Below are 25,401 nucleotides of genomic sequence, written 5' to 3'. Positions count from 1 at the left end.
CGGTTTGCTCGTTTTTCTGTTAATATACTAATGTATCATGAATTATTAAGCCGTGACATGATTATAATATATCGGTTGTAATAAACACTGGTGAAATATATGTACAATTTGTTCTGTAACGAGGTGAAACGATCTTTCTCTGAATGTTCCTCACTGTCATTCGGATTAGCTCGGCGGATTTCGTTACCTATAGCTACATATAACCTCGGACAGAAATGGAACGGTGATAATGGTTCAATGTTTACCGTCTACCGAATAAAACTGCCAGCATGTGAATGAATATTAGAAAGTGTTAAACACCTGTGCCCGTTATAACAAAACAAACGTCGAGTTGTGGTTACAGTGTGTCGGAAGGGTTCATTCGGAACCAACTCAACACAACCGGTTAAATCGCAGTGTGCTGATAATCATCCGTTTTCGCTTGTCTAGACACAGCTTACCGTAACATGACGCTGTTAGTGGTATGAACTTGACCGATGCTGTACTTCAAGTTTTCGTTTCACTGTTGACCAGTGGGTCAGAGAGGTTCTCCACTGCCATATGCGTTTTAATTGAATCTCAAAGTAAAGCTAAATTAAAAATGAATCCTTTTTCAGGGCAGTGAAACTGTGAAACACAGAAGTTAGTGTAACCATGGGTAAACATGGGTAACCATAGCAACGGAGTGGTTGGTAATTTACTTTCCGTACAACTTCTAAAAATATGTTTTGACTCAGAACTTCATACACATTATGAATATTAATATTATTATTAATATAAATAATTCTGAACGTCTGCCAAGGGCTAGTTTGTTGAGTATATGTGAGACGGTCTTATCCCCACACATTAGTGTATTAGAAAATGACCAGTTAAGTTAAATTCATTAGTTATCCGTGTATGTTCGTGTTGCCCAGTAACTTGCCATATACATGTACTAGTGCCTTAAAATTGTAATGAGGCGGTTTATGGATCACCCAATAGTAATTAAGTAACACGACCATTTCGAAATACTATTATATAGTTACATGTGAAAATAACACACTATAATATTGTAAATTAGATACTATATATTCTTGGATCACCTTACGGGTGAAATCGATAAACCGTCTCATATACAAATTGTGATGTATTACAACAGGTATTAAGCAAAATTACGTTTACACTTCCTTGATCGACAGTAAACAGGATCGCCGAATACCTGTAAAACACAAGACTCAGTTCGTTATCAGCGTGTAAATACATTTCAAGGCTCTTTCAACTCTATCTGAACAATCACCGTGGGGTAAGATATAATAATTCATACAGAATATATTACTTATGTATATAGACCAAACAGTAAAAGCAACACATGAAATTGGTAACAGTAAGATTTACCAAGATTCTCATTAATATGTACATTATAAGGTGTTCGCTGGTCACGTTGGGACATGGGTTCCTGTGCAATCTAAGGTAATTCTTATAGCCCAAAGGGGCCAGTGAACAACGTATTTATCTTACCGAACAACTCAATGTTAATTGTGAACTGTTTGAAACACGGATATTGGATCACAATAAGGAGTACCAAAGTTAGGCAATAGCCTAAACACTATTGTACATGAAGTATCAAACGAATTCCCACAGCTCGGCATTTCCAGCGGATACCAGAAAGTGTTACCAGCTTAAATGCTGGGTACGAATCCGAAAACGACATTCATGTGTGAGGTAAGATAACGCTATATACCCCGGTACATAATTATCTCACAGTGATTGAACGTCACTTCCATTCCACTTAGAGCAACACTAGCTTCCTGCTGATTTGGTTTCAAAATTCGTTACACTTAACATGGATAGTATTAATCATTTCCCCTTTCACATGATTTATTTCTGTCACATTGTTCCTAATGTGGAGTTTGCAAAAAGTGTTCTACATATAAAATATCATCACACACTGATGCTAATTATTCCGACAATCAGAAGCAGCAGATAGATCCAATCAGACGATATCCGGTTGGCGTTATTGTAGATGGCGTTGACGTCGTTTGTCGTCACGACCCGGCTGTTGCGAGGCTGGAGCGGTCGGAACACATCCGTCGCGTACTGGTCTCGCTCTCCTAAATGTGTACGTTTTATATGACGGAATTTTTCTAGCTGAAATCCAAAACGATGAGAGTTATTTCAAATAAGTCCTCTTTCCCGGTGTCCAATAGTTAACATGTTGTAATGGTGTTAATATTTTGGGCATAAAAACACATTCGGGACCAACCACAAGTCGAATAGTCTTCTTGGAGCTAACGGGAAAAGGCGAGTGGTGACGAATGGCTGCTTGGAGTTGTGCCAGCTGGGATCTGCCTGAACATCACTCACTGACTCACTCATTTACTGACTCACTGTACTAACAAACACACTTACTCATTTACACACTCTCTTACGGACTCACTCACTCATTCTCTCACTCTCTCACTCACTCACTCAGATCAGGTCAATATACAAAGCCCCCACATATCTAGCCTTTTGGATATGTAAACATTTCCCATGTGTCAATACTCCCTTCTGTAAACTTGAACTAAACGTGAGGGTCACCTTACGTGAATTTACAGCGTACTTCGATGTATACTACCGACAAGAAATAAGGGAACTAATGAAATAATAGCGAATTTGAAACTGCTTTAAATATCCACTAAATCAATTTTAGGCGTCAAGTTCAATATCTGGTGTGTCCACCATGTTGGGCAACACATTCACGGCACCTTGATGGCATGCTGTTAATCAATTTCCGGATGGTTGCCCGTGGCATTGCCCGCCATTCCTCTTGGAGAGCTGCACCAAGCTGGGCCAGGTTGGCGGGTCCTGGGTCCCTGGCTTACACCCGTTGACCAAGAACGTCCCAGAGATGTTCATTTGGGGACAGGTCTGGGGACTTAGGGGGCCAGTCCAATGTCTGGATACCTTCTTGTCGGAAATAAGCGGAGACAATTCGGGCCCGATGTGGTCTGGCATTATCATCTTGGAATACAAAAATTCGGCCGATAACTCTAGCCAATGGAGCCAGAACAGGGCGCAATATTTGGTCAACGTATCGCTGACCAGTCATGGCTCCGTTAATGATGACCAAATCTGACCGTCTGTCATGTGTAATCCCACCCCACACCATGACACTAACACCTCCATATCGATCATGGTCAAGAATTTCTGCTCTGGCATATCGCTCCCCGCTCCGACGCCAACAACGTTTTCTGCCATCTGTGAATCGTAGGCAAAACCTTGACTCATCAGAGAACATGGTGTAACGCCAGTGGCGCATAGCCCGTCCCTGATGCTGCCTAGCCCATGCCAATCTTTGGCGCTTATGGTGAGCTGAAAGGGTGACACCCTTAAAAGGCCGTCTTGCTTTCAGACGAGCTTGATAGAGTCGGTTTTTAACGGTTGAGGTTGAAATGCGTCTTCCAGTGAGTGTGCGGAATTCTCTATTGATGGCAGGGGCCGATTTAAACCTACCTGATTTTGGTCTACCACACCCAGGTCTCGTTGCAACCCCACCCTTTTGACGGTACTTATCCCACAGGCGTGAAATTACACTTTTTGATTTACCCATCTACCGGGCAACTTCACATAATGATGTCCCTCCTCTATTATCCCCACAATTCTCCATTTTGTTGCTTCACCGAGATACTGCCTCGGAGGCATTTCTGTCAGTAAGTGTCAATCTCTATTGCATTAGTGATTGCGACTTCTCCAGTACACTTACAGGAGTTAACTTCTGTATGCACGTGTAGCACGTGCTGGGCATGCATTATGCGCAATTCCATTGTCATTGGATTTTGCGTTTGGGAGATACGCCACGATAACGGACCCTGTCACAGTCAAAGTCATCTACATTCAATTTCTTGGTTCCCTTATTTTCTGTCGGTAGTATATGTTTTAATCTTTTTAAAAACATTGCGCTATTATTAACGATTTAACTTGAGTACATTTAGTCACATGAACTAATGTTAATCATGAATAAAGATTCATTTAAAGGTATTTTATCTGATGAGTATTTATCATTTCTTTGAAAAGTTTAACAAATATGAATTAAATTACTCTCAGTCACAGCAACCTACCTGCTCCTCGGATACCTCGATTGTCTCCGTGAACAACGTCCACAGCACCGTCTCCGAGCAGGGCGGAGTGGTCAAGCTGCCTTCGTAACGATAGAACCCCTGCCTGTTCTCTGGTAGTAGTGACATGATAGGGAAGGTCGGTATAGAATATGTGTCCTCTGGAATAAATGCCACGGTGATTCGTTCATTAATCACAGTTTAGTAGGGTTACAGTTCTATTTCTAGACGTTAGCAAAATGTTGTTCTGCCAACCATTAAAGGCAAATGTATCACCACACAAGGAGACTTCAGCCTAGTAAAAGGAGTTTCAGCCATATAACTCCTTTTCTGTCAACGGCGAGTGTTATCGTTCATTTGTGGAATTTGTCCAGAAGCCAACAATTTGATGAATGCTTCTAAATTTTGCCATGTATATTTTATTCATCTGAATGTCGCCGAATGTACAAAAGGTGTGTGGGGGTGTGGTGTGTATGTGGTGTGTGTGTCTTTGTGTGTGTGTGTGTGTCTATGTGTCTTTGTGTGAGGGAGAGTAATATTTGTGGAGTCCTTCCCCAAACCCCACCCTCTCCCCCATGGCAAGAACTGACTGGGGACTGGGGGCACAACTGAGCACTTTATATGCTGGGCTAGCTATTCTCGAAACGTTCGTAGGTCTACGGTCTTCGTTGGCCCATTCTTAACGCATTGGTTAGGATTAAAGTTAAGTATTCGTAGATCTACAAACGTTTCGAGAATAAGCATCTAGGGCCTAGATTTTCGAAGCTCTCTTAGTGCTACGACAGTCGAAAATTCTTAATGTATGGTACTTACGACTATCTTAACGCTAAGAGAGCTTCGAAAATCTAAGCCTTGGTTTCTTCACAAGTTTTGCATCGCACTGTGGGTGAAATTCTGTAAAAAGAATAATGGTACACTTGAACCTTCAGGTGTTCCCTTATTCGTGTTCCTGAGTATACTATACTGGACAAAATACATAATCATTCATAATTTCAAACTTTACCAATACCCCTGACTACTTTTGTCCAGTATATTTACTTGATGCTGTGGGCAGGTAAGACTGTCCATGAGTAGAGTGGGGATAGGGTGATTATTACCTGACATCTACAGTGAGAGAGACAAGTAATTACTTACCACTGTGTTCAATTTTATCGAAATAATTCAAGAGTTGATTGTAGTTTGTGTTGGTTTTGCCCACCTGTAACAAAATTAAAAGTGATTTCACCATAAAGGTGGAGGAGAGTAGCCAAGCTGGTACAGCGTTAAGTTGCCTCCCCAGAGAAGTGGTTCGATTCAACAGATAAACACGATTTTGACAGTCTTGTGTAGCTGTTTCACCCACAAGTTCATGATTGATCGGGTCGGTGAGACAGAAAAGTAATTAAAACGTTCGCTCGTCACGCCGAAGGCTTGGGTTCGATTCCCACGTGGGTATCAAGGTGTGAAGTCCATTTCTGTTAGCTAGCAAATGTATCAGAAAACAAATTTTACTCACATAGTAATATATTATATGTCAAACGTTCTATTAATAGGTTCATTATTCATAAACATACGTGTTGGAATTGGCCTTCAGCAGGCCATGTTTGTGTGAAGGAATTTACTAAAGGGATCGGGTGGTCAGGCTCGCTCACTCACGTCATCGCTTTTCCAATTTCCTAGATAGATGCTCATGATCTCAGTCACTCGATTGTATTTTCAGGCAATCGTCGTGTTACTGGACGCAGTAGTACAGTGATAAGGCGTCTGCCTATCACACTCAAGGCCCCGGTTAGATCCCAGTGGAGGCACATTTGCGTAGCATCTTTGCAAGAGATGCTTGGATCCAAAATGTCTCACTTCCCCTAACTGCAAAATAGGTACCCGTCAGGATGAGCTGGCCATGTGAGTGTTTAATCCATTGCGGCAAACAGGCAGCATGGAGTATGATCCCTGGGGAGTTAAAAAGTGCAACAGTGTCCTGTGACCGGGATCAGTAATGTAGGTAGCGCCGTGAACAGGCAATGTGCCTGGAAATGACCGCCTTATAATATGAATATTACTATTAATGAAGTGATATAAACTAGCGGTCAAAGGAAACGCCACCAAAATAAAACGACACTAAATTGTCAAATTAATTGTCAGCCTGTTTGAAAATAGCTAAAAACACATATCTCGAAAGCAACATGTGTATTCCCAGTGAACATTTGCACTTGCATTTCGTATTTTGTGCAAAAAACGAATTGACACGAATAAAACGGAAACTAGGCACAAAGTTGCCCGTATCAAATCAGGGCATTAAGGCTAACCAGGTTTATTCTCTTACCTCTTTTTATAGCTAAAATAGATAGAATTATCATTGAAATGCCACTGTACCTTGACCATGCCCTCAAAATGCTTGACTACGGACCATTATCAAGCCCGCTGTTGGGTGACGCCATAAGTAGCTCAGATGTTCACTCACTTACGGTTCGTTTGAACTTGGGTTCATTACTGACGATATTTCTGACTCATATTCGTCATATGCAACTGTGTCATTATGTCAAGTCAAAACATTGATCACACAACAGTCTCGTTTTCTGTTTACTGGATTCCGTCCTAGTGTGCACCTTTGTGCAATAACCAGTGCAGAATGTTTAGGCTAATTCATTTAACTGGATACATACTAGTAAATATTAATCAGTAGCATTTGATACACCTATGCACTTGTATATTGCAAAACTACTCTCATAATCCCTGCAACCGCGTTGTACAACGCGCTCTCTCGTACATCGAGGTCTGACAAACGCAAACCAGGAAATTTCTAAACGAGGCTCTGCAGCTAGAACAATTTTTGCAATCTGATACGGAATTGATGTTATATCAATATTGTTGTTTACAGAACTGCTCTGAATGAGCGCAAAAAACACCACACACGTGTAGGCAGTGAGCCAGATGCATTGTGTATGATTTTACGACCTCATCATACAGTGACAGTCTGTGACGTCATAGTTCAGGTCATGCTGCCTACACCTCTCCATAAAATATTACTAAGGTTTAAACTTAAAATTTATTTGTAAATACCAACCTTTTATGAAACAAGAAATTGGATTTCATTGTAACTAGAGTTGTTTGTGATGTCTATGTTCAATGTGTGTCAGTGACCCCGTCGTTTGTTGTGACAATTATTGCTTTAAAACCGACGTCGTTGATTTTATTCTTATTTCATTAAAACTTCCATCCATTTTAGCTATAATAACGGTAACAGTATTTTTTCAGGGTATTATCATTTGCAGAAGCCCTCGGTGTTTGATGAAAGACCTCGAGTTTGTTTGACATCCAATCAGAAAAGAAAGTGTGACCAGACGATCTGAATTCATAGTCTCTGTGCGGTCGATCTTTCAAGGGCATGACGTTGACGTGCCAACACCGACGTGCCAGACTGAGATGAACCAGGACTGTGCCACACTGCAGCAGAGAAACTGGCGAAGAGTGAACTTTGGTGACGAAACCAAGTTCCAGCTCTTAAAGATCTGTCCCCAAATGAGCACCTTTGGAATAACTGGGACGTCGTATTCGGTAACGCCAAAACCATTGACAAGGAACGCTTTGACGGCTGCTCTGCTACAGGATTGGCGTCGTATCCCTAATCAAGACGTCAGAAGATTCAGATACTCAGGTCTACGTCGGATTCGGGCCTGCATCAGTGCTAGAGGTGGCCACACCAGGCATTTAACAATATGTGCAGCCCAGAAAGTTGTAAAAGCTCCCAATCGATTGTGCATTGGTGATCGAATACTGGATAATGCACCCCAATGTCATTCATGTGATCTTAGATCACGAACTGCGTAGTTTTTTCTTCTTCTTATCTATTAAATACTGTTGCTGAATGACTGATCTTTGTAAATAAAACACTTAGTGCTACCAAATTTAGTCTTGTTTAAGACCAGAAAATATTTGGTGGCGTTTAATTTGGACGCTAGTTAACAACAAACAAACAAACAATCAAAATTTCTTACCCTGAAAAAGAAACCAAGGACAGATAACCCACGTCGTTTGGTCAGGGCACTGTTGAAGGTGGTGTAGTTCTTTGAGTACATCACAACGTGCATCTGTAACATAACAAAATATACTGACCAGCAAAAGAAACGCTTAGAGAAGTTCATAAAAGTAAGCGTTCGTGTTTATGGACATCCTCGATATCTCCAAGGTATGCGTCTCCACTATACCCTGGACGCATCTACGGGTCGGCCCGATAATTTTATTACCTCCCTTTGCTGGCTTCGCATTCTCACAATAGCCAATCAGCTCGGCCGTCGTTATAACCGAGCTTGCCAGTGTCAAGAAAGGTAGCGGTCGCGAAAGTTTGCTCGCAGTGCGATGCAGATTTTGGGGAAATCATACAGACATATTTTTAGGTCCGAAACTTTTAAGAAAATACATGTGTATGTGCAAAAACTCCTTCTACCTCTTTCAGAGAACCTCTGCATGGTTTGCTTTGCCAAGTTTAATCGGTTTGATAATTTGAAAAGCGAAAGCGAGTTGTGATTGGTTCGCTCAACTTCCCAGCGTAGACACCTGATTGAATAAAAAGCCAGCCAAGGGAGTTAATAAATTTATCGGGCTGAGCCGTGGATGCGTCCAGGGTATCGTGGAGACTTGTCAGAACGTATACCCTGGAGATATCGAGGATGGTTTATGGAACGTTCATGGTAATGTGACAAAAAAGTGACTTGCGTTTGTTTGTTTGTTCAGTATATCCTATATATTTTCGTTTTGGCAGAAGCAACTATTAACAGTTCATATCAATCTGAATTTTCATCAAGAGCAACTTCAAAGATTCCAACTGCATATTCATGTTCGGTTGTATGTTGTGAACGGTTTGAAGGGCCGTATCATTGATGACTGGCCCGTGGTTCTATACATAAATTACTGTCACAATACACAATTTATTAATTCAGCCACTCACTCACTCACTCGCCCGCTCGCTGAAGAAAGCTTTGTGGTGTGGGTGCGACGATGGAACAGTTTCTTTACTTGTGGAAGGACAGGTTCGATTTCCCACATGGATAACCAGCACTGCTGGTGTCCCCCGCCACGATGTTGCTTGAATGTAGTCAAAAGCTGCGTACGACCATATTCAGTCACTATTTGTGGGCAGGATACCAGCCGCGCCATACACGTGTACTTACCTCCATAGGAAAGTGTCTGCCATTGACAGTATGTTCAGAGCCCCTTTCATCTTTAGCTCCCCAGTGGAAGTGAAACTGTTGCACCCCATAGGCCGTGTCCAAACCTCCCCCATTCACCGTTATCTCGTCCCCGCTCAGATGGACCTCCACTGAATTAACAAGTGAGTGAGTGAGTGAGTTTAGTGTTGCTGCGCTTTTAGCAACATTCCAGCAATATCACGGCTGGAGAAAATGAGCCGTTTTCACTGTCCGAATGCATTTTATGATATGATGTCATCAGCGATAATGCTCACATAGCTTGAGCTTAGTTTTAAGCAAGTGTTAGCAAGACTTCAGCCATATCCCGGGAGTGACAGTGGAAACAGGCTTCACTCGCTGTGCACGGTTTTCGGCTAGAGAGGCGAACTCTTTAACCTATAGACTATCCCACCACACGGCAATATGGCATAAACTGAACAGGTGTAATTGATTGATCTTCTCGTCCGTCATTATTGTTCAGCGGCAGATCCGAATAGATCCGGGTTAGAAATGGTCTTCATCAACTCATGCTTGTCGCAAGAGACGATTAACGGGGTCAGGTGTGTCAGGCTGACTGACCTGGTTGACTCGTCATCATATCCCAATTCCCTGGGTTGATGCTCATGCTGTTGATCACTAGATTGTCTTGTACTGCATTATTTACAGAGCGCCGTCATATAGCTGGAATGTTGCTGAGAGTGACATTAAACAACACATGAAAACACAAGTCTTATCGCTATTAAGCATAACTACGTAGAAAACTGCAGAGATGAATGCTAATGACATCCGCATTGCTGGTCCATATATGATTATGTACAGACAGTCGACATTCAGCCCAAACACACAAACAAACAAGCGAGTGCGGCGTCATGCAGCAAACAACACCTAGACGCGGCAACAACAAGTCTTTTTAACGTTTTTTGAGTGAGTGAATGAGTATGATTTTAGTCCGCTTTTAACAATATTCCAGCAATATCATAGCGGGGAAACCAAAAATGACTCTCACACATTATGCCCATGTGGGGAATTGAACCGGGTCTTAGACGAACGCTTTAACCACTAGGCTGCCCCACTGCCCTAACAATTTTTGAATCACAGACCTTCAACTTTATAGGTAGGCGCTCTGTCAACAAGACCGAGAACCCAAAGCGACATAAATCGATGACCTTTAAGGTCAGCGGTGGGTACACTGGTTAAATCATGTATACAAATACAATCTGTAAAAACAACTCTCAGTGTCTCCGCAATGGTAAAAGCTTAGAACAGCCTGCGGTCACAAAATACGTCATCTTTAGGATCACCTCAAAGGACAACGCAAAGGGTTGCTAAAAATATGTCGAGGGGAAAGAATTTCGGAACATTTGGAAAGTGATAATCCAGCTGAATGCCTCCCGTCGAAGCTGATCGAAGACAGTGTTAAGATGGACTAACAGACAAGCGTTAGTTTGCAACATCAGCAACCGTACCCGTTACAGATGCAAGACAAGAGGAGCGAGGTCAGTGACGACATTCAAGCAGTGCCTTTGGTTGGTGACACCTTTGTAGTCCTTTGAGTCCTCCACATAGCAATATTTTGAGGGAGTCGTCATTTGTCCGTCTTTCATATAAACATGCGTATGTGAAACTCTTGGTAAGCGTTTTTGTTCTGCTTAGCGCGTGACTTGAAGGTCACGTGACATACGTAACAGCCCTAGCGACATCTCGTCATCGTATAACGTCATTACGAAATGGTAATGAAAGGTCGGGTACTGCTAGTAGTGGTGGTGGTAGTAGTAGTAGTAGTAGTAGTAGTAGTAGTAGTAGTAGTAGTAGTAGTAGTAGTAGTAGTAGTAGTAGTAGTAGTAGTAGTAGTAGTTAGTTCTCCCATCACAAAGAGTAGTTAAATACGTGTTCCCACCGTTGTGGTAGAATGGTAGAACAACCCGTTCCTTTTTCCCCGGCATTTATGACCATAACAGTACAGCAAATATTGTAAACACAGGCGGATCCAGAAGTATCCTTTTTCGTTTGTCATGAAAGTTTATTAAAAGACCATTGGAAGTGAGTGAAAATGAAGGGTGCACTCCCTCCTATCAAGAGTGTGCAGTCCCCTTTCTCATAAAGCTGTGTCCGGTTATGCAGCGTTTCCAACAAATCTCCTACACACCGTGGCCTGCCGTATGTATATATGAGTGTGTCAATCGGTCACTGACCTCTAAAAGCCCTACAACAGTATTCTACACCAATAACAAGTTAATTTCTTGAAGTAGACAATGCAAAGTGCGAATGTGAGTTCACCAAGAAATATGTCAGGTGATTTAGGCGCCATTTCCATTGCCCAGCTGGCATCGGTAGATTTAACCCAGGTACACTTGGAACCCAACTGTCTTACAAATGCTACATTTAGCTCTGTAAATCTACATTTAACTTCGCTCTACATGGGTACCACAGCATGGTTCTGTTCATTTCTAACCACGGCTAAATATAACGCCAACAGTTTAGTGTTAGCAAATATATACTTCCCATCAAAAGGTTTGGCTCACTAGTGTAAGTGTAACTACGTACTTCAGGCGACTCTTCTAAAACTCAATTTTGTAATTATTCCATACTGTTTAAAGGCACTGTTTACATATGAACAGGCGTATTGTAAATCAAATTCGAAACATTGAAACGACTATTGTCATGAGTTTTAATAACTGTTGAAATCGGTTAAAATTGGTGAATTCGTAGCAACACTTTACAACCCAAAACTTGCGGGATACTTGCACATTCTTTTGGAACTTTGATGCATGATCCTTGTGCAATTCAGCTGCACAAAGTTTGCAGTTGGTTCCCAGGTTAGAGGAGAAAACAATTTTCGATATAACCGTAATATATATCACTATATATATTGAGTGTTTAAATTAAATATAGTCTAAGACCTTTCATGCGAAGTATATACTAGTCCAGCGTTAGCAACAGTTCAGCGTTAGCAACAGTCCAGCGTTAGCAACAGTCCAGCGTTAGCAACAGTCCAGCGTTAGCAACAGTTCGGCGTTTAGCAAATGTTATCAGGTCACTCTTCATCGATTGACTTTCTTTTTAATAGGGACTTCAGTTTAAATTAGGGCATCCACAATAGCCACTAAACAAAATATTGGGGTTTGTGCCGATGTGAAGTGAGCACCCTGAGAAAACGTCTTGCATTTTAGTTATACGGTGGAGATTTCGACTTTTCGACTGGCATTTTAAAAGCCGAGACTTAGCATTAAGGGCAAAATATGTTTTATTGTTGACATGGTATAGTTCTTTCACTGTGAGAAGTTTCCGTACAGGTCATTATAATGTTGTCGGCCAACATTGCGAAAGAGACAACGGTACAGGAATCTGTCTCTTGTAACAGGAAAGAGAATTTGTCATCCGTAACAAATCATGCCCTTACATAAGAGTGAGTGAATTTAGTTTTATGCCGCCTTTTATATTCCAGCAATATTTCTTAGGGGGACACCGTTTATGGACTTCATACTTTTTACCCATGTGGAAATCGAACCAAAGCCTTTGGCGTGACGAGCAAACACTTTAACCACTAGGCTACCCAGCTATGCTAGAGATTTAATTGTTGTGACAATGAACCGATTACATCCATTGTATCACCAAATAGGTCAATACTAATGAAATTAATGATATATTAAATTAATTAATTATTGATCTGTTAATTCAGATACAGAGGACAAGATACTGTTGTATAATCTACTCGTACAGATCTAATTACTAATTACTAATTTCTTCACGAAAACAACACCTACACTTGTTCCGGTGTTGGCTACACTTTGGATGGGTTTAGTACGCATGGCGGCTTACGAAATGTGGACTTTGCTGCACCCCAAAGAAATTCACTTATGGTGTATTTTCAACATAACCACTGCAACCACAAGACGACTGGGGATTGTCCCCAAAACGGCAACACTGACACATCCTTTTGTTATATACCGGGTGAATAATTTATACTTTTTGCGTTTTCACCCATTGCAATACACGTAAGAGGTATTGGTACGGGCCCGATAAACGAGTGGCCGATAGCATGCCCACTGTCGAGATACGATCGCATTGACTAGGCTACACATTGCAATCCTCTTTGATCGTCTCGTGTGGCACGCACCTGCGACTGGGAACGTGGCAATGATTGCGAAATGAGTTTATAAATCACTCAAACACTTACCCACAAATTCGTCCACTCACTCACACACTCACTCACTCACCAGTATGCCCCTGAACATTTTCCAGCAACATGTTGACATTTGCGGTGTTGCTGAGCTGTGTCAAGTTGAACGGGGTCAGCGAGGGGTCAAGCATGACCAATGACGTGTCCACGTCCACTGGCGACTGACTGAATCCGCCACACTCCGGATAGTCCACAGACCAGTGGGCGGGGCCTGCAACACGCACACAGTACATCCTGTTAATACGGAAACCCCACCAAAGCGGGAGATAAAAAAAACATTAGTTAGATTCATGTAATAGTTCTATATAGGCGTCATTAATAAAGGGTCAAATAATGTAAAGAAAAGTTACTCAGAAATAGTGGAACTAAGAGTGTCATCATAATGTTTAACGTACTGATCTGAAAAACGCAACACATCGTTACATACTAACAAAAAATTAAAACAGCACAAGTAAACATTAGTTGTATTGGCCAACCCCAAAAAGGAAACATAAAGCACGAAGCATTCGATCATTCAAAGTCGTGTGTACCCTCCGTGTCCAAGACACAGGTGCACCTTGTTCTCATGCTCTTTATCGCGTTCATAATGAGAGAATGCGGAATCACGTTCCATTCCTCTACTAGAACTCTGCGGAGTACTTGTGAACCGAGGTGATCGGGGACATGCTCAAGTAGGTTGAGGTCTGGCAAGCATACTGACCATTCCGTCCGCTCTACACCCTGCTGTTTGAGAACTGTTGGTCGCCTACAGTCCCGCTGCCTTTAAACGTCGACGAACGGTGCTCCTGGATATCATTACATTGTTAACATTGAACTGTTCTGTCTGAAGATCTGCTGTGTTAAGGAACCTGCTATGATACCTAATGTTAATCATGTGGCTATCATCTCAGATTGTTGTGGCTCTGGGGCGACCTGGTCGACGTGCATAGTCCGTGGACCCATTGTTTTGAAAACTCCGTCACAGTCTACCAATAGCACCCTCACTCTAATTAAAGCGGGTTCGACTCTAATTAAAGCGGGTTAAAGAGTCCGAAAGTCCTACAACCTGACCCCTTTCAACATTTTAAACTGCGATTTCAAACAGCTTACTGAACAGTGAACCACAGGGAAAAATAATCAATGCATATGTATTTTCCTCCACTGTCCATTGATAGTGCGACTTGCACGTGCAAATCAGTGACATTAACTGGCAGGTGCATTTCCATGTTGGCAATCTGAATAAAAAATGTGCCATTTGAAACAGAATGTATAGGACGTGCAATAATGACACTTCGCAGACATGATGTGTATTTCCATGCTGTTAAGAAAGTTTGTAAAACATTAAGTTGTATATAATGCAAACAAAAAAAGAAGACTTTACAAAATATATACAACAGTGTTACCACTAGCTTTACCCTTCATTAATGACGCCTTATATAGTACAATATATACTGTATATACTACACATAATATATATGCACATTATAATTTTAGAAGCGGAAATATTGTTTCTCCAATTTGAACTGAAAATGTACTGCCTCACCGGAATTTACCGGATATCATAACAGGATATAAATACACCAGAAATGAGCATATGGTTGAAAAAAACTTCGTTGTAACTTTTGGCCAGTAAATGTTGCCCGGTTTCGACTGTAGTCTGGATAAGTCAGAGGCATAGTTTTACAGATTTCACTATGTAGTGATTGGGTGAGTATGATGTTACGCCGCTTTTAGCAATAGTACAACAATATCACGGCAGGGGACACCACAAATGGGTTTCACTGCGTATGATAGCATTGCCCCCATTTGGTAAGACCACCGTCACCTAGATAGTGCTGGTATCACCAAGACAGTGTCACAGTGCAGTGTATAAGGGAGTGTGTATAGGTTTTTAGTAATGTTCAAGCTTTATCAGCTTCACACACTATATCCACTGGGAGAATCGAACTCGGCCTTCGTTCTGATGAGCGAAAGCTTTAACCACTGAGCTATCCCAGTGCGCACACATGCTTTTGAGAAAAATATTTTCATAAATTACTCACCTAACTGTCCTTCATAGCTCCAGTCGTTACCTATCAATGAAACAAACATGAATCAGTGAGTGAGTAAGTGAAATTACGTCAGATATCACCAGTCTGGAAAACTTAGTGTTCAATCAACTGCAGTTACCGTGTCGCATTGGTTTTTCTATCAAACGTAATGCACATACATCAAAACTGTATCTATATGCCTTGGAATTATGAATAGCAATTTCTGTTAATCACACACACACTATGAAAAACACAGAAATATATATGACCCCCGTCAGCAGCTAGATTGCGTTCCATCCCTTATCACACACACAGAGGAATCCCTCACCCTCACCCTCACCCCTTGCAAACATCACCGACAACCCGCCAGACACATGGATACATGTTAAGACCATAAAGTATCCACATTCACTATAAATCTCCCGACCTCTGTTAAGGACTACCAAAGCAACCATCTCAGGTTTCTGATCTTGTCTTTTCTGAATCACGTGTCCGGTGTTTACCTGTTCTTTTAGGGGTTTTATTTATTTGTTTGTTTTTTGCTTCTTGTTTTTATTTTGGTTTGATTTTTATTTATTTTTTTTGTTGTTGTTGTTGTTTACACAATCAGTTTTTCTGGAATAACACTTGAAACATGCAGCTTGGATTTGTTGTAAGGACTTTTGTATCTTTCTGATGGTTTTAAGGTTGAAGGCAGGTCGAATGAGGTTTAGTTTGGTCAAATATGTTCCTACACACTAATTGTGTGCGTGTGTGTGGGCCTGTGAGTGTGTGTGTGTGTGTGTGTGTGTGTGTGTGTGCGTGCGTGTCTGTCTATGTCTGTATGAGCGTGTGCATATATGTGTCTGTGCCTGCGCTTCTGTTTCTGTGCGTGTGAGTGCTTGTTTCTGTGTGTGCATGTGTGCACGTGAGTGTTTGTGACTGTGTGTGTGTGTGTGTGTTACTACAGACGATAACAATCCCAACAACGATTTTTATTCTCACTTAATGCAACCATATCCACAAAATATTATTAATCACTTTTTGATTGTAATTCACACATGCTCATGACATGCCGTCAGAATTGTACAATGGGGTTTGTTCTGACAATGAAAGTGGTTTTGTTCCCTTCATATAAGCGCTGTATATCTTAGAAAATAAATATCGTTTATTTCTAGTATATACTGACAGGCTACGAACCATAATGGTCCATTATGATATCATATATCATCTAATATCATCTAATATCTTATAAACACGTGGGGCGGGAATAAAAGCATAAAACACATTTTACATTTTTCAAGCAGCAATTATATTATTTATACCATATGATGATACAATTATATTATGATCTGTATTTGTATTGTGGTTTTATCAAACAATCGGATTAGGTTCAACTAATCCCAATAGGGGTTTGCAGTTCAGTAACCAGATACTAACAACATACACGTCTTAAAGCAGACCGGAGCGTTCATAAGTGTGCTATTTAGATATCGTATTGCAGCTTTGTGTGCTAGTGTGCACTCTGATGAAATCTCCAGCAAGCGATTGCTTTCACACAATATCCCAATTGTTTCGGGCCGTCTCCGTGGTGAAGTGTTTAAGGCGGAAAGTCACAGGTTCGACACCCGGTCCTGTCATACCAAAAGACGTAAAAATATGTGACACGTTGTTCCTTGCCTGGCTCTCGGCATTAATGGGTCCAACAAGGACTGTGTCGAATGTCATGATACGAGCGATAGATTCTCAGGTACTAGGTCAAACGTTATTTCACCTCACCAGATGTTACGAGGTCAACGCACACTTCAAGCATTGCTGTACCATCCACTCATCCATTGCATTCGGCTACTTACACGATATATATTTCGTGATTTTTAACACAAAGTACCGTTGATTGATTGGCCGATTGTTGTTTAACCCCGCCTATGCAATATTCCAGCTATATTACGAGTCTGTGAATAATCAAGTCTGGACCACACAAGTCCAGGGATCAACATCATGAACATCGCACTACGCAAATGAGATACGATGGCATATGTCAACCAGATCAACCAAGCCTGCCCACCCGATCCCGTTAGTCGCCTCTTACGACAAACATGTGTTACTGAAGATCAATTATAACCCGGATCTTCACAGGTAACAAGGTAGAGAAGTTTTTTTTCTGATCACTGGTTGCATTCACATAACCATTGCATTTTTTTTCATTTCACTACAATTTTATTATCGAGATTATGGAAAGGAATTTGTCGGTTTCGTTCAATAGTTTACCAATCTATACTACTCAAAAGACGTTAAGAAAACAATGCCTTCCATGACATGAGAAATGTCTGTAATACAGTAGACTCTGATGATCTTTAACTTCTTTTGGTTAGTACAGATGTAGATGATTGCTGATTAACCCTTACGATATTTATGAATGGCACCCGCAACTACTGCAACCCTCCCACTCCACCAAGACCCCGAACCCACACCTCACCCCTTAAATCTCCATTCAGGTAGTCTGGCATATGGACAGTGTGGACTAACCGGTAACGATATCAGTGACACAGGTAGCTCGAGGCCAGTCTCAAATGTCCAGACATACAGGTGGATCCAGGTAATTCGATCTATGTTGACATACAACAGCAAAGTTCAAGTACGCTTGTCCGAGGAAGCTAAGGATATCGCCGAACGTGTTAGCGTCACGTGACCAGGAAATATATCTGTCTCCAATTCCCCATTCTTGTACGTCGGTCGTATTGAATACACCGATAAGTGTTTCTGTACATAGCTTGTGTTTCTTTGTGTCAGGCCATCTACGTTCGTTTCTTTCTTTCCTATCTGCCACAAGGCCTGAATTTATCTGAAGGAAACTGACAATGGTTATTTCCAAGTGATTAAATTAGTGACAAATTAGTACAAAACAGCCATCCTGTTCTCTTCCTTGTTTGGATGGCCGAAGAGAAACATATAATATTACAGATGGCCATACGAGAAAGGTCGTCAGCGTTTAACGTCAACTCTTTCTCTTCTTAACAGGATATGTAGTCCAGGGTCTCATTCCTCAAAGCGACCGTAGCGCTACGTCTGTTGTAAGTATGCGATCTTCCTATTGTTACGATCGCTTTGAGGAACGGGGCCCTTGGCCAAAGCGGTTGTAACTCTATGTTAAACTTACGATCACCTCAGCGCTACGATCGCGTTGTGGAGCTTTCGATTATCTCACCTACGATTGTGAGAAGGAACTTACGATCACATCATCGCCACGATCACGTTATGGAACTTTCGATCGTTGTGGAGCTACGGTCATCATGTGGAACTTACGATCATGTCAGCGCTACGATCGAGTTGCGGAACTTGTGATCACCTGAACGTTACGATCACGTTGTGGAACTTATTATCATATCAGTTCTACGATCACGTCAAGCTTACGATCACCTCCGCACTGCGATCGCGTTGTGGAATTTCCGAATACTTCAGCACTACGATGGTATTGCGTAACTTATGGTCATATCAGCGCTACGATCACGTTGTGGAACTTTCGATCACCTCAGCAACGATCATGATGTGGAACCTATGATGATATTTCACATGTAGAAACACAAGAAGTCAAAATTACCAGAAACTTACCCGATGACATGAATTGATGCATGTAGTTATTCAAAAGTTCTTGCAAACTGTAGTAATACAGAAGACGTACCTATATGAAGGTATTAATGTCATGAGAGAAGGATCTAATGACACTTATCTGAATCTGAAAAAAACTTCTCTGAAAAGTAGTTCCGCATCGCCGATAGGTTGGACATTTATATCATTCAACGATACCTCGTGGCTAAGCATCATTATAAAGAGGCACTCACTCACTCAACCACTCACTCACTCAACCACTCAATCACTTCACGACTCGGTCGGTCACTCAACCGGGAAGTTATCCATTCAGAACCTCTCCCCAACTCCCTCCATATTTTTTAAAGAACCACTTTTTTAACAAGAAGCAGTAACATTAAAATAAAAAAGGGCGGGCACAAAACATCAAACGCACACACATACATAGCCAGGTGTCCATGCAAAGACATTACACATGGTCACAAAAAACACTCAAACACATATACACATGAACACACACACGAGCACACACACGCATGCGCGCACGCGCGCACGCACGCACGCACAATCGTCCCCGCGTCTACATTGCTACCTCGACACGACGACAATTCTGACCTTTCATTCTGCATTTCGTAATGCCCTGGGTACGACAGGAATGGAGCGTCATTAAAGTCATTATTTGAACGACAAACTCACTGAATCAAGAAATACGTTTCTCTCCACAAAGAACCTCGCCATGGGAAACAACAGACGGACACTCGGAATCTCGTCCAGAAATACCACTAACGACATTCCCTGTTGATAACTAACGCAGCAATACATGCGTCAGGAGGTGCGAATTCAATACAACTGTTCCTCTCCAATTCAACACCTGGCCCCAGTAGCGTCTCCAATAATTGAATCTGACGTACACAAACAAATAGGAACCCACAATGTGAGAAATAAATAATAAGTCTGTAATTACTTGTTTACAAACAAAAATAACCTAACCAATAGAGCCGACATTCTGACACACAAGAGACAGATACCCAGATCCACAGACACACAAAAGAATACTGACACACGTGTATGTTGGATCACGAGCACGGGGAGCTCATTTGCGTTAACAAGGAGTAATTATTTACCAAATTGGCATGACAGTCACATGACCAGGGTCTTCACATTCAGTCTATATTGGAACACAAGCCAATATGAGAACACACCAGCTGAGAATTAACCCCATATGTCGCATATATCCACGAAATCCCCATGAAATCAGGCACTTTCATATAAACCTGGACTCTTTTATCATCAAGGCGCAGGAGAAGCCATGTGGGTAAAGCGTTCGCTTGCACGCCGAAGACCCGTGTTCGATTTCCAACATGTGTACATGGGTTCTGGCGTCCCTCGCCGTGATGTTGCTAAAACCGACGTAAAATCATATTCATTCATGCACTTTTATCATTCCATAAATACAAATTGAATAAGAAATCGAACCCGAAACTTTGGTGTAGTCAGCTGTAATCACCCCAGCTACTAATTCTGTGCTGAACGACTCCAGCTAATGCAGAAACTGCATTTAAGGTTGTTTTAAGGACTTTTAAGGTTGTTAAGAAATGACACACTTGAAAGCCTGGACCTTTATAACTAGATATTTTATCACAATAAATTAATTTTATAACGAAAACTTTTATAACGAAGAGTGAGTGAGTGAATTTAGTTTTACGCTGCACTCAACAATGTTCCAGCTATACAGCGGCGGTCTGTAAATAATGGAGTCTGGACCAGACAATCCAGTGATCAACAACATGAGCATCGATCAGCACAACTGGGAACCGATGACATGTGTCAACCAAGGCAGCGAGCCTGACCACCCGATCCCGTTAGTCGCCTCTTACGACAAGCACAGTCGCCTTTTATGGCAAGCATGGGTTGCTGAAGGCCTATCCCGGAGCTTCACGGGTATTATAACGAAGAGACGGATATACCCGGTCGTTGTTTGGGTTCATTATATTTGAGGTATATTTTAGTAGTGATACTTGCAACAATCTATGAACTAAAACTGTTGGTCCCTTTAAGTTATAAAACCGTAGGTAACTGCTCATTTCAGGGAATATTATCTTACTCCTTGTTTAAACTACTCCATAAATGTTAGGATCGGGTTAGACAAAGTGAATGGTTTCACCTATTGTTTCCATGTTTGAAATCGAACCCGATGTTCTGTGTGGGAACGAATCCTTTAACCGCCGTCATATTCAACGTAGTATATATCATTAAGAACATTTTGACATGACCTCATCAATGAGGCTTCATTTCTGACGTCTTCAGTGAACTTTACTAGTGAGTGAGTGAGTTAATATTTAATATAGTGGTTACTTTGGTAGCGGCCTAGTGGTTACAGCGGTAGTGGCCTAGTGGTTACAGCGGTAGTGGCCTAGTGGTTACAATGGTAGTTGTCTAGTGGTCACAGTGGTAGTGGCCTAGTGGTCACAGTGGTAGTGGCCTAGTGGTTACAGTGGTAGTGGCCTAGTGGTTACAGTGGTAGTGGCCTAGTGGTTACAGCTGGTTCAACCACTTACTTACTCATTCACTCAACCAGTCAGCCATTCACGCAACCGGTCATCAGCTCACTCAATCATTTACCCATAAATGGGAAATGCAAGTATAACTAGCGTTCAGGTTTGTATGTAATTCACTTAATCAGTTCAAGAACTCCTACAGATCGTGAGTGTAGACCAGAATTGATTAGGCTTTCAGTTCCACAACCTACAAATCCTCTCAAAAATCGTGACAAAGTCAATTAATAACACAAAATATTGATTGCAGATGCACTGGGACTGCGGGGATGTTTCATTTGGAACCGACTGTGTTATTACATTTGATGACGGAAAAAAAAAACAGATTACAGTGAGTGAGTGAGTGAGTGAGTGAGTGAGTGAGTGTAATTACATACCGCTTTTAGCAATATTTCGTCAATATTATAGCAATATCATGACACCAGAAATGGACTTCATACACTGTACCCATGTGGGGAATCGAACCCGGGTGTTCCGCGTGACGGGTGGGCACTTTAACTATTGGACAATATTCCCGCCATGTTTATGCTTCGTGTACACAGTCTGGACAAAGCAGTCGTTGACATGCTGAGCATCGGGCCATGCAATCGATGATGACACCCGATACAAACTAAACGCTTTATCCTCTTTACCGGGTCTTACAACACGTATGGTAGACACATTTGGTATCAGAAGGATAAACCTTTACTTCAGGATACCCAACGTGTTCCCAGCTGTGATATTGCTGGAATACTGCTAAAAGTGGGAACAACCTTCACACACAAACAAAATCCAAATAGACCAAGGGCAATCTTCGATTTCATAAAACTAGGACACTCTAAACCTGCCAGATCTTTATAGACTTGAGTAGGAATCCTATTCAATTTAGCAATTACGTTCTGGGATCATTAGGCAATAAGCCAGCTATATCACGGCGGTAGACACGAGAAATTGGCTTCACATATTGCCTTCAACTGGGGAATCGAATGTGCTTCTTCAGCGTGACGAGCGCCTTAGGTTCCGGGAGACAAACTACTCGCATGGTCTACAACAGACATACAACGGGGCGGTGGGGTAGCCTAGTGGTTAAAGCGTTCGCTCATCACACCGAAAACCCGCGTTCGATTCCCCACATGGGTACAATGTGTGAAGTCCATTTTCCGGTGTCCCCCGCCGTGATATTGCTGAAATATTGCTAAAAGCGGCGTAAAACTAAATTCACTCACTCACCCACACACAACGTATCTAGTCAGTAATGCAACGCGCCAGTCATTCAAACACGTAATTGTGGTTACATTTCGAAACGTTCCGAGATTCGTTAAATCGCTACGGGCCTTCGCAAAGTGCCCATTGGTCCACGGAACGTCCCGTGGTATCGCAATGTAATCCTGAACAAATAGCTTCAGTCCAGGCATCGGGTCAATAGCTCCATGTGATGACCGTCTCTCCGTAATTCCCAGTCAGGTGGTCACATTTAAAGTAGGACACATTCAGTTCAATCTCCCCTACTAGAAACATTTCTAGATCTACATAATTTGAAGACACGGAGATACCTAAAGTCTGTTATCTATGGAATCCTGGAAAGTACATTTTTTGCTTTTCGAACTCACCAAAACAAGCTAAAAGCGTCACATTTAGCAAGAAAATTCGAAAATGCGAGATGTTTCGCATTGCCGTTATGTTGCGTTCCCGTGAAAGTGCTTGCGTCGTGAAACAATACTCATTCCTAAATTGCTTATGTAAGTTTCTAAAAATGTACGGTATAACAGACTAAACGTTTATTTGCAGCCATATCTTTGGTTTCTGGTTTCCGATGTATGAATGTATGACTAGTTTCCGTCCACATTTGTCCTGTATTAAAGTAGCGAAAACAGTTCAACACTGAATCACATAAATCGCTGTTTAAAATTTCCGTAATTGACGGAAGTACACAGAGAGACAGTGCTAGGCTCTGGCTAAATTACTCCCTAATTGCAATACTTTACAGTGTTTACCTACTCTCGCTGCATATTGTGGCTTGTTGTTGAAGGAGTATGTCACATTATTTGGGAGGTCACGCAAGCTCTCACATCCACTCTCATCCATTCGACACATGTCACGTTTTTCATTCTTCCACTCTTTCACTCTCACATTTACACTCTCCCCTATTCGCACTCTCATTCGTCGCTTTTTCATTCTCTGGCTTGTTCTCTCTCGTTTTATCACATTCCCTCTCATCCATTCCACACAATATCACTTTCTCCTTCTCACTCTCACATTCTGTCGTTCTCACCTATTCTCACAATCATTCTCCTCATTCTCTCTATTTCTTTCTCCCACTCTCACGCGTCCTTTGAATACAGTTCTAACTTTCTCATTCTTCCTCGCTCACATTCCCCATTTTCACCCATTCTCACACTCATTCTCTTCTCACTCTCCCTTTTACTTCTCATATTCTCTTTCTTAAACTATATATTTTCACAATACATTGGTAATTAAACATCACAATAAATTAGTTCAATCGTATGTATATCGTGTACTACATGGGGTTGAACTTACCGCCTCCAGAGCGCCCTGGAACAACGAGATTACAAAGCACAAGACCTGATGCCAGCACATATGAGAACATCTTTAGATTGTCGTCTCCTCGCTTGGTTCTTTCAAAATATTCCATAGAAAGTGACACAGGTATCTCTAACCATCTCCATAAGCTCCGTAGTAGTGATAAGTCAATAGATACATGTCACCCTGGTCTTCTGTCAGAAAACCTTACCCACGCGGGCCATTGGCGAACTTATAAGGGGGCGTGGCAACGCCACTCATTGCTTGAAACTGACAAACCGTGCTGTGCACAGCGGTGTACATTTCTCGTCATTGTTGTGTCAACATCTATCGCGTGTCGATATTCCCTAGATAAAAACACTTTGATTTGCACGAATACGATATTACATTAGTAATGATTACTCTTTATACTATCGTATGGTCGTATGTTGTGGTATAGCATTTAAGTGTTAATTCACGCGTTTATAGTGAGTGGGTCAGTAATTTAACGTGTGCGAACCCGAACCCAGATCTTCGGCGTGACGAGAGGACGCTTTAACCACAAGGCTAACCCTGCGTTGAAATGAGTGAGTTTAGTTTCACCCCGCTTTAAGCAAAATTCCAGATATATCATCAGTAATTGTATACATTTAACCATGTGGGGAATCGAACCCAGACTAGCTATTCTCGAACTTCTTAAACCCATGCTCAACACACTGGTTACGATCAAAGTTAAGAATTCTTTGGGCTACGAAGGTTTCGAGATTCGGCTAGATAAATGCGTCATCACATCATGTCGAGGAAAAAACGGCGTTTTATCAGTCCCTTGTGAGGTTGTACAACCTTACTCGTAACTCGACACGATGTGATAACTTATAATGAAATGTATGACTCCGATTACCGATTTTCTCCCAACGATAACCCACAGGTTTCCTTGATGCTAATCATCACTTATCAGTTGCAGTGTGAAGTAGTGTTAACCAATTCAAGGCCAAATATCTTGGCAACGGAACGGTTATCGTTTGGCTTTGTGTATACCGACGCTACATATTACAGTTAACGGTTATCGATTTCGTTCTATTCCTATCTATGGTTATCGATTAACACCAACAGTTGTCGATTTTTTTCTTGTTCACAATGATTTTACCCATTAACTATATTAGTTATCAGTTGAATTTATCCACATCAACGCTATTTGCCCTATCGACAATATTCGATTAACGATTACGGTTATCGAGTGCTTTTGGCCATCATGCACATGCTGAAGTTATTGTCAATTAGTTTTACAACACATATAGACCTCTGCTTCGACCACTCACCACTAATCCTATAGCACACTCCTTGCACAACAAACGTGTCTTTCATCAATATTTC

At 41.6% G+C, this 25,401-nt stretch overlaps 1 protein-coding gene across 1 annotated transcript; it reads right to left on the bottom strand.

Moving 5' to 3' along the window:
- Positions 1–1,197: 1,197 nt before the first annotated feature.
- On the bottom strand, positions 1,198–24,310 carry LOC137281730 (carbonic anhydrase 2-like). Its single transcript, XM_067813311.1, has 8 exons — positions 24,046–24,310; positions 15,422–15,451; positions 13,438–13,611; positions 9,203–9,351; positions 8,030–8,122; positions 5,190–5,253; positions 4,059–4,216; positions 1,198–2,106 (listed from the first exon to the last, which is right to left on the bottom strand). Exons 1-8 carry the CDS (start codon positions 24,158–24,160, stop codon positions 1,900–1,902), a joined length of 990 nt encoding a protein of 329 aa, XP_067669412.1. The 5' UTR covers positions 24,161–24,310; the 3' UTR covers positions 1,198–1,899.
- Between the last annotated feature and the right edge of the window lie 1,091 nt (positions 24,311–25,401).

This window comes from Haliotis asinina, chromosome 1, assembly GCF_037392515.1.
Source record: "Haliotis asinina isolate JCU_RB_2024 chromosome 1, JCU_Hal_asi_v2, whole genome shotgun sequence".
NCBI lineage: Eukaryota > Metazoa > Mollusca > Gastropoda > Lepetellida > Haliotidae > Haliotis > Haliotis asinina.
The sequence above is the reverse complement of the archived record's forward strand: the minus strand, read 5'-3'. Positions and strand labels throughout refer to the sequence as shown.